The following is a 17,001-nucleotide window of genomic DNA, read 5'->3' as shown; positions in this document are numbered from 1 at the left end:
CAAACCTGAAGAATTATGTGATAATTCGGCTTAAAAAGAAGAAAAACGAAGCAATTCGAGGTTTTACTATGTGTACCACGACCCCACCTTTCTGTTCTTTCCCCTTTTTACCTTTTAAGCACTTTTTATTATTATTGTTAGAGAAAATAAGAATTGAAGAATAAAAAGAAAAGAAAAAAAAAGTTTCATTTGATTCACCTCGTGAGAAGAACGAGAAATTAACAATACAGATATTGGAATTGTATTGCGTTCAGAGCACCGTCCTAAAAAAAAAAAAGGCAGACACACACACAAGAAATAGTAATAATAATAATAATAATAATAATAATAATAAAAGAAAGAAAGAGAAGTTTTTGTGTGATTCGTACGCCCAATAAGGGGCAAATAAGTAAGAAAGAAAGAAAGAGACGAATTGGAAAAGGGAATGGGAAAAAAGAACTTTTAAAGGTCCACCCCCTTTGTTTATTACAGAGCAGAATCCGAATACGTGACAATCCCCTAAGACGCTCAAGAATTGATAGAGCTAGTTATTTAATTTCTTTCTATTTTCTTTCCACTTTTTCGTTCTCGCCTTTTTTCTTTTACTTTTCTTCTTATTTTACCTTGCAGACTACTTGCGCTAGCAGGGGCCATATGGTAGAAAATAGGTGAATAAACAATGAAAATACTCAAGCAGAAGCAAAGAAACAATAATAACACACACAGAAAAAAAAAAGAGCTCTATGCTACTATAATAATATTATATATTTATGAATATATATATATATATATATATTCACCCGTTCCGACGCTATGATTTAATTTTATTTTCCTTTTTTTTTTATTAATTATTAAATTTATATTTTGATTTGTTTGCTTTTTCTCTCTCTTTTCGTTACTGTGCATCATTTCACTTGCGTGGTTGTGATGTGGCGTAGGGATCACGCGGCACCGACACCAAACCCTCCAGCACGACATGTTCATAACCCGCACAACCGTTACTTGAGAAGACAAGAGCCGACTGTCGTGTTGGGTGAAACTGCACTGGGCGCACTGTGGCAGTGCAGAGTGACTGCTGATTATTATGATTCGTATCATTCTTATCATTACTTTCATTATTATCATTCTTATTATTACTTTTATCATTATTACTATCATTATTATTATTATTATTATTATTATTATTATTATTATTATGTGCGTTTGTGGTTTGATTTAACATGGCCTTTTTCGCAGCCTCTGCGCCTTTTTCAATTCCTTCCACGACCTTCTTTAAAGAAGATGTAATCATGGCGGAGATGAGATGTGGGTGTCGCTCTAAACCCGCGGGAATACCAAAATCACTTCCCGTGCTTTGCAGATGTTCTGCCGTTGCCTCATTGTCATTAGGTGAAACCTCACGCAACATGAAAAGATGCAGAACACACAACTTTGCACAAATTAAACGTCGTAATTGCAATAATTGAAGGGCGGTTGTATTATCACAGTTGATATAAACACAACTTCCGCTTTGGGAGACTTCAAAGGTAACCGTCTTGGTGTTTTCTTTAATTTCCTCATACGTGAGACGACTACAGAAGAGGAGCAGCATGACATTAAACACCTCCGGTCGAAGTTGAGAGGAGAATGAACCGACAAGTCGTCCATATATAGTTTGTAATGTAAATGGAATACACACCGTATCCCGACTCCATGGACACGTTGTTGGTACAGACTTATCTCTACAACAATTAATATTTACAAACACACCACTTCCCGCGTATCGTTTTCTCTCCGCCTGCTGTGCATCATAGAGAACATAAATGGCATGATGCATATGTGCTGCGGAGCACATAAGAGAAAGTGTTACGGTATGTTCATTATATTGCTCCATCAATTCATCCACATCTGTTACATCCTCAAATGGCACAATAGCAGCAAGTTGATCTTTAGTTTGTCGCACCACAAGTAGAATATCTGTAATACGACTACGACTTAAGTAACGTTCCTGACACCACATATTTTGTCCCTCCTCTGATAATCCTTCACGTTGCATGCCCATATACGCAATAACGGCCCCAACAGCTGAAACGGCATCATTATAGTATTCCCCTTTAAACCCACGCATAACCGCCTCTACCTGATTAATTTGCACCAGACGTTCCTTTCGATCCATTGGGTTATATGGCACATAAAAGGGTGTATTGCATGATACACACGCTGCTGCTATTATACCCAGTGTGGTTAAACCCATTACGAGTCCATGAAAGACAATCGTACCCGACTCCACATCAAATGGAAGTCCACCAACAATTAAACCTCGTAAGGTTACATTAAAACGGAGATGTGCAAGCGGATTATTTAATGATTTTTTACCGTTTTCTTTATTTTCATGTGCGTTAAGAATGAGTCCATTCCATGCCTCCTTTACACGAAGGTGTACGCAGTTATCAATACCTTCAATTATTCCGTTAGTCTCTGCTTCTGGTACAATGTATCCACCATCACATAATGTTGATAAACTCAGTCGTACACTTACTTTTCTTGGTTCCTCACGACAGAGGGAAAACATCAAAAATGGCGACGGAGTTAAATGAAGTGAATGAAGTACAATTTCATGTAATACAGCATTTCCTAATCGAGACTCATTCGGTAGAAGTTCTTGGGTTTGTTTTCGAGAAAGCATAGTGAAGAAAAATCCTTGTTGTACACGCCCAATACGGCCACGACGTTGCATTAAATTTACAGAACTTTCCCAAACAAGTTCCAATGGTGGAAATGCCACAGAATTGGGATTCGTTTCAATAATATGTGGTCTCTTAGCAGTACCAGAGTCTATAACGAAGACTACATCTGGTAAAGTAAGAGAAACCTCCGCAATATCTGTTGCAACATATACTTTCTTTTTAGTCACCGACTCCCGTTGGAGAGCTTCCTGAATGAAAGCGAGTTCAATATCACGGTACCATGGAATAGGATCTAACTGATCACCTAGATTATCACGAATCCAAGTTGATAACTGTTCTACAACTGTTCGACCAGGAACAAAGACAAGAATGCTATGCTGTGGTACCGCTGTTGCCGCCAAAAGCTTTAGCATTTCTTTTATATACATAATAATAGCATGAAGTTGGGTTGATTGTACAACACCAGAAGGACTCATAACTGGTTCAACAAATGACATACCAACAAGTTTACACACATCCTCCAAGTAGTATTCATGAATAGGGTACATGGCATTTGCCTTGGAGTACTCTGCAACAGTTAAGTTATCAAAGAAACACGCCCATTTGGAAACTTCTGCCGTAGCGCTGCATAAAACTAATTTTAGTTTCCCCGGGTAACGTTGCATTACAAGTTTCATCATAAGCAGCAGAACTTCCACCTCCGTGGTGCGCTCATGGAATTCGTCAAATATAACATGCGTAATACCGATATCATCTGGAGCATTATGTAACAAATAGAGAAAAAGGGTATAATTCGTCACATACATAATAGGAGTCTCACCCACCGCTCCAACGTGCTCACCCCGCACCCAATACCCTACACGTTCTCCTACCTTTTCACCATATAACTCTGCCACACGTTGTGCCAATTTAATGGCTGGTGTACGGCGTGGTTGGGCATTTGCGATCCGCGCCGTGGGATGGGCATCAAGAATGGCTTTGGGGATAAGAGTACTCTTACCCGTACCGGTATCTGTAGCAACGATAGTAACATCATTATTGGCGATCATATCACTGCAGCGCGGGACGTCAAGTGTGCCAACCACACCGACGGCGGTGGCCGCTTGGGCGCGGAGATGTTCCGTGCGGGAGTCGTCATCAGCCTGTTGTGCGTATTGATCTTTGAACGCCCGCAGAGCCTCTTCATCGCGGTTAGCACTACTACCATTCCCAACATCAGTACTAGTAGGAACAGTATTGTCAGTATTATCATTAGTAGAGGGTCGGTTGCCATGATGTTGATGTTGATGCTGCCGTGGTCCCCGGCCACCTCGCTGATCTTTAGATCGTCGTGGCCCGCCCTGATGGGGAGCCCGTTGTGTACCTGAGAGTTGTCGTTGTCGTTGTAATAATTGTGGTCCACCTTGTTGTGGTTGTTGTTGTGGTTGCTGTTGGCCCAGTCGCTGTAATAACTCACGCTCATTCATTTGTTGAACTAATTGTGGTCCACCTTGTTGTTGTGGTTGTTGTTGTGGTTGCTGTTGGCCCAGTCGCTGTAATAACTCACGCTCATTCATTTGTTGAACTAATTGTGGTCCACTTTGTTGTTGTGGTTGTTGCTGTGGTTGCTGTTGGCCCAGTCGCTGTAATAACTCACGCTCATTCATTTGTTGAACTAATTGTGGTCCACCTTGTTGTTGTGGTTGTTGTTGTGGTTGCTGTTGGCCCAGTCGCTGTAATAACTCACGCTCATTCATTTGAACTAATTGTGGTCCACCTTGTTGTTGTGGTTGTTGTTGTGGTTGCTGTTGGCCCAGTCGCTGTAATAACTCACATTCATTCATTTGTTGAACTAATTGTGGTCCACTTTGTTGTTGTGGTTGTTGTTGTGGTTGCTGTTGGCCCAGTCGCTGTAATAACTCACGCTCATTCATTTGTTGAACTAATTGTGGTCCACTTTGTTGTTGTGGTTGTTGTTGTGGTTGCTGTTGGCCCAGTCGCTGTAATAACTCACGCTCATTCATTTGAACTAATTGTGGTCCACCTTGTTGTTGTGGTTGTTGTTGTGGTTGCTGTTGGCCCAGTCGCTGTAATAACTCACGCTCATTCATTTGTTGAACTAATTGTGGTCCACTTTGTTGTTGTGGTTGTTGTTGTGGTTGCTGTTGGCCCAGTCGCTGTAATAACTCACGCTCATTCATTTGTTGAACTAATTGTGGTCCACCTTGTTGTTGTGGTGGTTGTTGGCCCAGTCGCTGTAATAACTCACGCTCATTCATTTGTTGAACTAATTGTGGTCCACTTTGTTGTTGTGGTTGTTGTTGTGGTTGCTGTTGGCCCAGTCGCTGTAATAACTCACGCTCATTCATTTGAACTAATTGTGGTCCACCTTGTTGTTGTGGTTGTTGTTGTGGTTGCTGTTGGCCCAGTCGCTGCAATAACTCACGCTCATTCATTTGAACTAATTGTGGTCCACCTTGTTGTTGTGGTTGTTGTTGTGGTTGTTGTTGGCCCAGTCGCTGTAATAACTCACGCTCATTCATTTGTTGAACTAATTGTGGTCCACTTTGTTGTTGTGGTTGTTGTTGTGGTTGCTGTTGGCCCAGTCGCTGTAATAACTCACATTCATTCATTTGTTGAACTAATTGTGGTCCACTTTGTTGTTGTGGTTGTTGTTGTGGTTGCTGTTGGCCCAGTCGCTGTAATAACTCACGCTCATTCATTTGTTGAACTAATTGTGGTCCACCTTGTTGTTGTGGTTGTTGTTGTGGTTGCTGTTGGCCCAGTCGCTGTAATAACTCACGCTCATTCATTTGTTGAACTAATTGTGGTCCACTTTGTTGTTGTGGTTGTTGTTGTGGTTGTTGTTGGCCCAGTCGCTGTAATAACTCACGCTCATTCATTTGTTGAACTAATTGTGGTCCACCTTGTTGTGGTGGTTGTTGTTGGCCCAGTCGCTGTAATAACTCACGCTCATTCATTTGTTGAACTAATTGTGGTCCACTTTGTTGTTGTGGTTGTTGTTGTGGTTGTTGTTGGCCCAGTCGCTGTAATAACTCACGCTCATTCATTTGTTGAACTAATTGTGGTCCACCTTGTTGTTGTGGTTGTTGTTGTGGTTGCTGTTGGCCCAGTCGCTGTAATAACTCACGCTCATTCATTTGTTGAACTAATTGTGGTCCACCTTGTTGTGGTGGTTGTTGTTGTGGTTGTTGTTGGCCCAGTCGCTGTAATAACTCACGCTCATTCATTTGTTGAACTAATTGTGGTCCACTTTGTTGTTGTGGTTGTTGTTGTGGTTGCTGTTGGCCCAGTCGCTGTAATAACTCACGCTCATTCATTTGAACTAATTGTGGTCCACCTTGTTGTGGTGGTTGTAGTTGTTGTTGAATTGTTTGTGGCGATTGGTCTAATGGACGCAAGTCTTCTCGTGTATTTACGTGTTGAGACTGGGCCAAGTATACCCCACCCTGTCCCTGGCTTTTCTGCAGCAAGTGCTGTATCTTGCGTTGTTGCTTCTCCAACTCCTTCTGCACCTTCTGCTTTTGCAGAATAAGTTCCTCCTGCATTCTTTGCTGCTGCAGGGACATCCTCAGCTGCCCCTCACGCTGTTGATTTAATCTCAACATTTCTGTTGGCGGCCGCACGCCGGCGTCGGGGGTTACGGGCGTCGTCTGCACAGGCACTCCAACAGGGCGTGGGGCCGAAGTTAAGAGGACCGCCGAAGCGGGGACTACAATGGGGAAACCGGGATAGGGAGGCAACGATGGCTTTTGTTTTTGTGTTTGTGTTTGTTCTTCCTCTTGCTGCTGTTGTTTTTGTTGAACTTTTTGTTCTTGTTGTTCTGATGGTGATGGCTTTAAACCGCGGCGGAGGGAAGTGGAGTTGAGTGTGTACATTATCACCACCACTCCTCTCTTTCCCAGTCTCTGTGCTTCTTTGGCGAATGTCAGTCAAGAGAAGTGAAAACGCAAAAGAACCTGGCGCGTCTTATTTACACTCCTAGTGAAATGAAATTAATAATAATAACAATAATAATAAAACTTCACACCTTCTCGTTTTGAGTGGGTTTTTTCTCTCTTTTCCTCTCTCGTTCTCCTTTTTTCTTTTTTTGTGTTTGAGTGAGAGTGAGAGAGAGAGAGATTGACTCGTTCGTAATTCACACCTTTTCTTGGTGTTCCTTTCTTTCTATTTCCCTTGAGTTCCTTTTACTGGAAACCCCCCTTATACACGCACATATACACATACACAGGGAAAAAAAGAGAGTAAGAATAAGAGAAAGAAGATACACGAAGACTCACCCAATTAGCAATGAGAAAATAGAGAGAGAAACACAGGACATAGAAACGGTTTATCAGATAAAAGTGGGTTTAAGAAATTGCAGGAACGCAAGTCAAGAAATAATATATATATATATATATTAATTAAGGAGAACAACGGAAAAAAAAACACACGCAGTTCATAGACCTACCGTTTCCCCCTTCCTTACCCCATAGACACCAATACAAGCGTAAACGTCAAACAGGGTGAATTAACATAATAAAGAAGAATAACGGAAGTCAATAAATAATATAAGGCAGAAAAAAGTGGGTGGGTGTATGTTTTAGAGGGAGGGAGAAAGAGACAGGGAAATAATAAGAAGAATAAAGGCATAGGCTAGTAGTTTCACTCGAGAGACATAGAGAAAACAACATGTGCATTGAATTAAAGTAATGAACAAATGCAACAATCACACACAGACAGACAGACAGACAGACAGACAGACAGACTCAAACAGATGAGGGGAAAGTAAAATCATACAATAATCGAATGAAAAATACACACGCAAGAACGACCAAAAGGAAAAGAACAAACATATCTCTTGTACTGACAATGGTCTCATTGTTACAACAACACTCCCCCTATTTCTCTGTCTCTCTCTCTCTCTCTCTGTGTTTTTTCTTCTTCCTCTTCAACCTAAGCGTGCTCTTATTGAAAGCGTCGCACTCTTTCTGAAAATGATTGATATAATGATATATTGTGGTTCATGGCCTCATTTCTCCCACCATCATCGTTTCTGTCACTACTATTATTGCTGATACATTTCAGTCCCCCACTCTCCACTGATCACTACCTCTCAATACTTTTTCGAATCATGATCAATTACCGAGAAACCAGGGAAAAAAAAATAGAGTAAAATAACCATAAATACCATCAGCACTACTCACAGAAAATTCCCAAACATCCCCAACCTTCCTACGGAGCCGTCACTGATGCAGATGATGGTACACGAACACGAAAAGTAAAGCACAACCACAGACATAAGAAACAAAACATGGTTATTTACACATCCATATATATTTTCCTCAACACGATCAGTCCTTTTTCTTTCCCCACGCACCCCCTTCGTTATCCTCCTTCTATTTCTCACTTTTTTTTTCTTGGTTTCAGAACCCATTCAGTTATCCTATCAGGAGTAGATATTAACTGATTCTGAAACCATAATAAAACCCCCCTCCCTGATTGGCTCTGGGGTGTTTTATGCATACTTTCATTGCGCCACAGATATCTCTTGTACAAAGTCACTTGTGATGCGTTTAATGGCTTCTTTTGCCACTGTTTCTGTTGGGCCTTTAGCGACCATCCAGCCAAGGAGATAAAATGCTTTTGGTGGGGGTGCCACCAACGCCCCTGGCACACCAGACACACTGTACTCTACGAGACTCTTATCGGCTGTGGGCACATCCGCCCGCACCAGTACACCTTCCATCGCAGGATACACATTTACAGAGGCGCAGAAGCACGTTGGTGGAAAAAACCCAGCAAAACCTATGCATGCATCTTTTTGCTTTAATACTTCATCTGGGTAGTGACGTGCGAGTTGCCCAACCACTGAGAGTCCAAGTGCACACCGTACTAATGATTCTCCCAGTTCTAAACCACGGTAACAAGTGCGTATCATCGTATTAGTTTCTGCGCTACCAAGACGGCAGTTCACTTCAATCACATATGCCCGACCTCTGTTAAAGTCGTACTTTGCCTCAAAGTGTAATACACCATGCAGACATTCACCGTGATTTGAGACAAATTGCTCCAAGAGTTGTCGGAGTTCTTCTTGTTCGCGCTGAGGTAATACACTAGGACATAGCCCACCCTCCTCCACAAAGAAAGGAGGACGTGTTTCAAAGTTGTCAGAGATACTACAAAACACCACTCTACCATTTTCAACACAGCAATCAAGATCTACTTCCTGTCCTTCAATAAATTCTTCAACTAATATTTGCATCTTCTCATGCTCTCCTCCTGTTGTATTAAGTAACGCCTCAAAGTGTTTTACATCTGCATGCGTACTGAATGTTCTCCACATCACAAGTGCCTGCTCACGCACATCCTCCACGTTAAAGCACAACTTTGCCAGTAGACTTCCAGCTCCAGGACAGGGCTTCATCACGACTGGAAACGTCAGTCCAGCTTGACTCAGTACCTCTGCAATATGTGCGTGTAAACTCTGTTGTTGTTGTTGTTGTTGTTGTTGTTGCTGTTGCTGTGATGGACGTGTGAGGACAACTGCTGCTGGGGATGCAATACCGTGGGCCTTACACCAACTTCGAAAGAGCGACTTCACACCTACCCCACGCAACTTCTGCGGTGGAAGTGGAATTGGTCGAAGTCCCATTTCTTGGGCAATAACGGCCGCAGGATAAACGGCGTACTCATCAAAGGAAATGACGGCGTCTGGGGTGAGGTCTAGTTCTTTGAGAAACTGCGTGAGTACCGGCAAGAGCACCGCCGGCTCGTGGGTGTCGTGTGTGAGTTGATGTTTGAAGAGGCCGTTGAAGGCGGGGGCCGGCGAGAAGGGATGGACGAGGAGAAGAAGCGCGCCGGCCGAGTGGAGATGGCGGTAGACTGGCGCCCGGGCCACACTACTCGTGCGGAGCAACACAATAACTTTGCCCTCCAGTTCTCCCATCGTCATTATATATACATATATATATATATATGCACACCGCCTGAAATAGTAGTGTTGATTTATTGACTTTAGATTTCTATATATAGAAATATATATGCGTGTGGATGTGGTGGGTGGTTTGTTACTTCCGGCCCCGGATTGTGGCTGATATGCGCAATGAGGGAATGAAAAAAAGAAAGGAGAATAGTGTTAGTGGTATACGTAACTTCCGCAGACTCGGCTGCAGAGACAGGGTGAAAACTCCGTAGGGAAAGTGTAAACACAGAATTCATAAAGGAAAAGCATAAGAAGAAAAGAAAAAAAAAACCATACTGAGGGGAATTAAAATACAATAAAATAAAAAAGACTACTTAAGGCGATCCAATATGAAAAAAAAACAAGAAAAACAAAAAAAAAAGAACAAAAAATCATCATCACATTTCCAGGATTGAGTGCCTAAGAGCAAAGTCAATATATGGAAAAAGCAAACAGATGTCAGGTGTTGGTATTAGTGCAAAAGAAACGTAATAAATGACGTCGCGTGACCCCCACAGTGCACTAACACCAACCAACAGCGCAAACACACAAAGAAGCAGACTTAAAAAAAAAAAGAGTAAAAGAGTAAAAGAAGCAATCGCTAAAAATCCGAGGTGCGGAAACACATGAGAAATCCAAGATAATCAAGCCGTCTCCAATTACACATGGTCCACACCACGGGAAAAGAAGCACGTGGTTACGTTTCTTTGTATCCACACAAACACCCACCCTTTTATACTACTAATACTACTACTACTACTACTACTACTACTTTACTCTGAATACAACTCCGTAGTTTTATCTGGTTAATAAAAGCCATTATACTGATTTTTCTTTGCTTCTTCTTTGCCTTGGTAAATATCCTTATTGCTTTATTTTTCGCACTTGTTCAACCCCAGAGGTTTCCCTCACTCCCCATCCTTTTTTTTTTCATCCTTCATTTCACGTGGCCGAAACGCGACTACCTACGCATTCACAACCTTTCGACGTTTGCCTTTAAAGAGTTTCTTTTCCAACTCGTACAAATCTGGATCCACACTATTACGCAATCCGCGAAGTACCTCAATTGTTGCCCGCAGAAATCCATCCATAACAGCAGGAGCCGCCACTGGCAAACGCAACAAACTTCCCTGTGGACCAAGACAGTACGCCGTAATGTTTGAAGCCGTGCGAAACCCCTGAAGAAATTCCGTAAACGCCCGTCTCATACCGTCAAGAAAATTCATAGGCTGTGATCCACGTGTTAGTGTCATATTCTGCTGACCCCACATGGGTACGATTTGGGCAATAGCTGTGGAAGTGTTAACGTGGATTTGTTGCGATACGACTGCGGCACTGTGAAGCGATTGTGAAACCATTGTAAACAGAAAACGACGAAATGCACGAGAAACAGCGGAAAAGAAACGTTTACTACGGCTATACTCACGTAGTGGGGCGAAAAGAACGTCAACACCTGCTTCACTAACATTTGATGCCAATTGTAGGGGTTGAACTCCACAGCATAGCATAAATATTCCATGAAGACGAAGTATTTCACCTTGTAAAGATTCAAGAATACGCTCTCCAACGCTTTCAAGTGGGCAGGCAACAATTAAAATATATGGAACTTGTATTAGTGAACGCTCAAGTGAAGGTAGCATGTAGTTGCAAAGCTCAAATACATCTCCACGAATAGCAGGCATTAAACCTTGTCCTTCAAAATGCACATAAAGTGTTATTCGAACAGGATATATCAAAATTTTACTAAAAAACAATTGTTTTAGTTCCACTGCATCACATATTTCATTCTCATCAGTAATATCATCTGGAACTTCCAAAAATCGAGGAAGGAGATTAATTGCACGTCTGTGCAAAGCAACTGTAATTGGTTGCATTCGCACAATAACTTCTTCCTCTGGTTTTCCCACAATCATAACTCCAGTAGTAGAGGTGGAAGTACGTGGAAGAATTGTTGTCCATTTTATCTCAAATAAATCACTCTCATGGTCTCGAAGTGACTGAGGTAAAGATCCCATTAAAATTGTTCGCACTGAACTTCCCTCAATACAATCTAATACTTCACCATCTCGTACAGCCAAGTATACTTGTGTATAATTTCTTTTGCCAGGTGAAAATAAATCCACTTGAACTCGAATCCCTGTAAAACGACCAACTACATATTCATCTTGGCTTCTTCCTCCTCCTAGGAATCCTGTACGACGTCCCTCACGTCTTCCTTCATGTAACTCCATGTCTGATTCCATTCCACTCCAGAGAAAGGTGGATTGTTGAACCATTTCATCATATGCACCAAAACGCTGAATAGTATGAAGGCAACTTTGAGGAACATCAGCATGAACAAAGTCCGTTCCACCGTAAAGGTGAATAATAACATCAGAGTCATAAAGGTAAAGTTCCATCGCGATTGGGGTACTCGCTGGGGTTTCACGTGGTCTATATCTTGTACGATGTGTGTACATCGGTGATGTATGCGGGCCCCCAGCTGTTCGTCGCATTTCACTTGCAGCACCATAAAGAGAGAGAAAACTCATATTAACACAACATTTTCCCAAATCAATTGGTTGATTTTCACGGGTAACCCACTCCACTATTCGAGGAGAAGATAATTCACTCATATTAATAATATCAAAATCTGCCCAAGAATCAGATGTAGCATCTTTTGATTTCATACTAGTTCCTCTTTCTTGTTTACTTCCAGAGGTCTCTCCGGAAATTTTAAAAACGGAGTTACCAAGGAGACGACGAATATGAGACTCATAATCAGATACAACACGATGTACTGTTACGGTTGCATTATTTTTTGTTGCGTTTACATGTGTAATATGAGAAAAGTGAGGTCCACTTCGCTGCACAAGTAGGTAAGGGGATGGTAAATACAGAAGATCAACACCAGTCAGAAAATGTGAGACTACATTACGGAAGTGGTAAAGTGAATCATGGGCAAAGAACATAGAAGCACGGAGTTTCTTTACCTCAATAAACACAGGTTTCCCAGCCGTAACATTAATAAATAAAGCAATATTAGATAAATCACCGCTTTCTGCAATACTATTATTACTACCATGAGCACTATTATTATTATTATTATTATTATTATTATTATTATTATTATTATTATTATTATTATTATTATTATTAGGGTTATGATTTTCCTTAACATAACCAGAGTTGGTTATATCCATTACCAAGACATAACCAAGATTCTTAAGGTCTGTAGCCACACCTTTTTCGCTGCTACCAATTAAAGAATTCAGTCCCGCACTACGGTCATACTCCACGAGATATTGTTGAAAATTGTTATGAAGGAATACAGAAATCTTTTCTTTTCCAAGATACAGCTTTACTAAAGTTGTCTCCTTTAATAGACTTGGTATAGTTAAAGAAATGTCAAGACGAGGGGCTAGGCATAGAAGCATAGAATACCCTCCAAAAGGTCTGTACTCAACAAGAGCGTCAATAAGTGTAATATTAACAGTAGCTGATGTTGCAATAGCCACACCATCATCGCTTCGCACATCTGTGTTATCTGGAACAGATGGTGATTCTACAGTTTCTTTTTGGGCTACTGCCATATTAAGACTATCTGCACTAACGTCCGAAAAAAAATTAGCGAGAACAAATAACCAATGATCTCCTTCATGAGAAGCCTGATGAGACATACAAATACGATCTAACTTTATAGCTACATCATAATTCTCTGTGTGATCTTCAAGATTTCGATGACGGCAAAGTGATACACCTGCCGTACATCGTTTACGTGTTGTTCCTGTTGTAGCTGCACGAGGTGTGCGTACACGTACATTGTTTGAACGATTATAAAGTGCGGTATAACTTTGTAGAAGTGTCACATATCCTCCCCAGTTAGGTGAAGAGTCGTGATCTGCTGGCCATGGAAAATCTGTATATGCCAATTTTGCTTGACAAAGTCGTTCCCCAAAAGAAAAATCTGATGCTTTCCCATGTACTAATGTCTTTACGAGAAGAGAAGATAGCTGATGAAGGGCGAAAAGAGAAACCTTTGAAACGATCAAATCGTAACGATGATATAGATGTTCCTTGTCAATACGACGTCGTTCTTTATGTGGAATACAACGCCAAAGGGGTTCTCCAATGCTAACTTTTGCAGAAGAGAGTCGTGGTGCCCATAGTGAGACGGTTCCCTCATTTACTGTCAAACGAATAGATATATTTGTGATAATAGGATCAGGTTCTGTATTAATAGAATGATCCTCTTCATGTGATATAGGAAAAGGATTGAACAAGGAAACATCCCCTTCTTCTGTAGTTTCTCCTATACAATCCCTCATTTCTTCTTCTTCCTGTTGTTCTTCACTCTTAACATTTTTTTTGTTAATGGCGTTTGTACTTGAACCATTATCACCTTCAACTGGGGAACTCATCACCACACAAAGTCTGTCCACTGTCTCCAAAACTTGATCAAAGTAAAAACATGAAAGAAAAAACTCATCTTGGTGAAATTGAGCTTCCACTTTGTAAATATTCGCAACCACAGTAATTAAACTATTCTTCTCAGCCTCAATTTCCTCTGCTTCATATTCTTCTGTGAAAGGGTGATGGACTTTTTTTGAACCACCCCATTTTGAACATGTTGCATTTGGGTCTCGTTTTTGTACAGAAATACAGGGTTCCTTTCCTTCTACATCGAATACACAATGAAGAATTTTACTCTGAACGCCTTCTTTATAATCATGCAAAGTAAGTTGTCCTTCAGCGAAGAATACTTCTAATACTCTCTCACTATCCACTGATACATCTAATGATTTTAAGTAGACACTCATCGTGAGTGGTAAATAAGGACCATCAACATCTGCAAAACCTGTTTTAGCTGCAGACGCAGATAAGGCTTCTCCTTCCTTACGTAGATGGTCCCATAAACGGCGTGTGAAAGGTCCATAATAGTCAGGATCAGGTGCTTTGGATGTGGGAAACTTCATCTCCACTGTAACACCTTCTAATTGTAAAGTCATAAAACGCAGAAATAGATATGGTGTAGTCATCTGTAATTCTGGTAAATAATCACCAGCCTCATTTACACAGAGCTGCTCCAGTGGTAAATGCGTAAATTGTTCTTCGCCAACAAGTTTCTCAAAACGATCCATATCATCACCAGAGACTTGCTGTAGTGCATATAGTTGAGATGAAGAAGATAAGGAGATATCGGCCCTTTGTTCGTGTTCATGTTTTTCTTTATTATTATTATTATTATTATTATTATTATTATTATTATTATTATTATTATTATTATGAGGACCTTGTTGTTCTCGGTTTGAATGCCCTGGTGAAAACCTTGCCCCAGGGGTTCTTTCAATAATACGCTGTAATTGAACTAGAAAGGTTCCTAATCTCTCAAGTATTCCAGCGTCTAATTCCACCAAAACAACCGCACCAGAGGTTTTTACAAGAACATGCTCCATTACAACTGCAGCCACATGATCATCTCTTTTCAGAATATCATTGCTACACTGACGTGCCTCTTCTAATGTAAGTGGAAACGTGGTTCGTGTGACAATAGCAATACGGTAACGCCGTTCAGAGCAAGTTTCAACATTTTCTTTTGTTGTAAGAATAAGTCTACCTCCATCAGGAATATTAGTATCAGGATGGGTATTAACACAAGTAGTGTTTTCCTTATCCCCATCTTCATTCCCTGCGTATAATTCATAAATTTCAATAACGCTTATTCCAGCAGAACATCCACGACCGCCATGATTTTGAAAAACATCATGAAATGCATCCTCATTACTACTTGTACTTGCCGTTACTGGTTGAATTAATAACATAATACCCCCAACATACACATTATAATAAACCCTAAGATGAATAAGGCGCTGCAAGAGTAATCGGTGTTGCTGTGATGATTGCAATGCATTATCATTATTTTCCTCTCCATCATTTTTCTGTAACATTTGCCAAAACAGTTTCGTACCCTTCTGATTCTCTGCTGGTAAAAATGTACAGGAAACATACTGACATGTAGCTTTCATAGTTTTAGTGAGTCGCACTACATACGATGAAGCTGCTGCTGCTGTTGTTGTTGTGGTTGTGACGACTGGGTCCATAACATCTTCTCTATCACTTTCTGGAGCCCCAACTAAGGCACGTGCAACATGGACAAGGCGTCCTAATTGCGTTGGTGAAAGAATAAGAGAAAAAAACTTTGTTGTAATTTTGGCATCCAGAAAAGCCCCTGGTCCTTGTGTGGCATTTCGCCCCTCTCCAAATCGAACCACAATGTCATTATTAAACGCATCTGGTGCCCCACTACAAAGAAAGACATCTGCGAGATCAACAGACTCCTCCACTTCCTCTTCTGTGCATCGTGTTGTATGACGTTTGCCATACGGGTACACCGCCACACGGAAGTTAGAGAAACGAATACGTTTGTGCATAACATCACTATCTGGGTTAGAACACATATCCTCCAGCTCAAATCCACCCTGAAAGGAGATGAGAAGTTCGATTGTTCCCGGCGGTGGTTCTCGTCCGGGGATAATGCGCTGATCAAGTGGTGGGATGCGGAGAATAATACTCACATTACGTATACTTCCACTAACGCTATGCATAAATTGTTTGATGGTCCGCTCAAACACCTCAAGGCCCTCATCGATGAGAGAACGCACTGCCGATGGTCGAGTTTCAGAGAGTCCTGTTTCGCGTATGACCGGGACAACAACACCCTCTTCCACCCCTCGCCGAAGACTGCCGCTCATAAAGAGAGAGGAATACATCGCGTCTTCCTCCATTTCACTATCATTATCATTATCATATCCCTCCTGCTGCCGCTGGTGGTGATGTTGACGATTATAATCATCATCGGTATCTATAGTTTCACTGGCACCACTACCACGTCGGGGATTCTTTATGGAAGAAGTTGCTGTGCGTTTTTTACTAAGACCACGTCGGGAATTTGTGCTTTTTTTTCTGTTTCCCGCCGTATTGTTATTGTTATTGTTGTTGTTTCGACCACGATGGCCTGTAGGGAGTGTACACTCCACCTTTGGTATGACATCAAATACGAGTTGCAATCCATCCACTTCAATTTTCCGCCGTCCATTTGAACTAAATGTGAGATTGCCACGTAGACTATTAGCATAGCCGTGTACCAGGCGTAATGAACTAGAAGAAGGTGACGTTGCAGCTCCGGTGGTGTTATCGACAGCAACACCTAGTAGCTCATGATTGATAAACGTCTCATCTAACTCAAGATGAGAGAGCTCAAATGCAAAACCAAAGTTGTTCTCTGAGCGTTCAATTTTTTCCAACTGATCGCTTTGAATGTCCTTTACAATTCGACCAAGTATTTGCCGAACAGCAAAGAGTAGCATCTTGTTCTTTACTTTCTCCATGATTGCACGTGGAGGAGGGGTAAAAGTTACAAAACCACTTTTACCT

General features: G+C 41.3%; 3 protein-coding genes across 3 annotated transcripts; all 3 read right to left on the bottom strand.

The window, feature by feature from the left end:
• Positions 1-889: 889 nt before the first annotated feature.
• On the bottom strand, positions 890-6,523 carry LSM04_005967 (Helicase; the record flags this gene model as incomplete). Its single annotated transcript, XM_067335226.1, has 1 exon — positions 890-6,523. The coding sequence occupies one exon, from the start codon at positions 6,521-6,523 to the stop codon at positions 890-892; it is 5,634 nt and encodes a 1,877-aa protein (XP_067195266.1).
• A 1,631-nt stretch (positions 6,524-8,154) lies between these two features.
• LSM04_004353 (uncharacterized protein) lies at positions 8,155-9,573 on the bottom strand (the record flags this gene model as incomplete). The annotated part of the gene is made up of 1 exon (XM_067335225.1): positions 8,155-9,573. The coding sequence occupies one exon, from the start codon at positions 9,571-9,573 to the stop codon at positions 8,155-8,157; it is 1,419 nt and encodes a 472-aa protein (XP_067195165.1).
• Positions 9,574-10,553: 980 nt separating this feature from the next.
• On the bottom strand, positions 10,554-16,955 carry LSM04_008437 (uncharacterized protein; the record flags this gene model as incomplete). Its single annotated transcript, XM_067335224.1, has 1 exon — positions 10,554-16,955. One exon carries the CDS (start codon positions 16,953-16,955, stop codon positions 10,554-10,556), a length of 6,402 nt encoding a protein of 2,133 aa, XP_067195416.1.
• Between the last annotated feature and the right edge of the window lie 46 nt (positions 16,956-17,001).

The sequence above is a fragment of the Trypanosoma melophagium genome (assembly GCF_022059095.1).
Source record: "Trypanosoma melophagium isolate St. Kilda chromosome Unknown ctg1segment0, whole genome shotgun sequence".
In the NCBI taxonomy this organism is placed as follows: Eukaryota; Euglenozoa; class Kinetoplastea; order Trypanosomatida; family Trypanosomatidae; genus Trypanosoma; species Trypanosoma melophagium.
The sequence above is the reverse complement of the archived record's forward strand: the minus strand, read 5'-3'. Positions and strand labels throughout refer to the sequence as shown.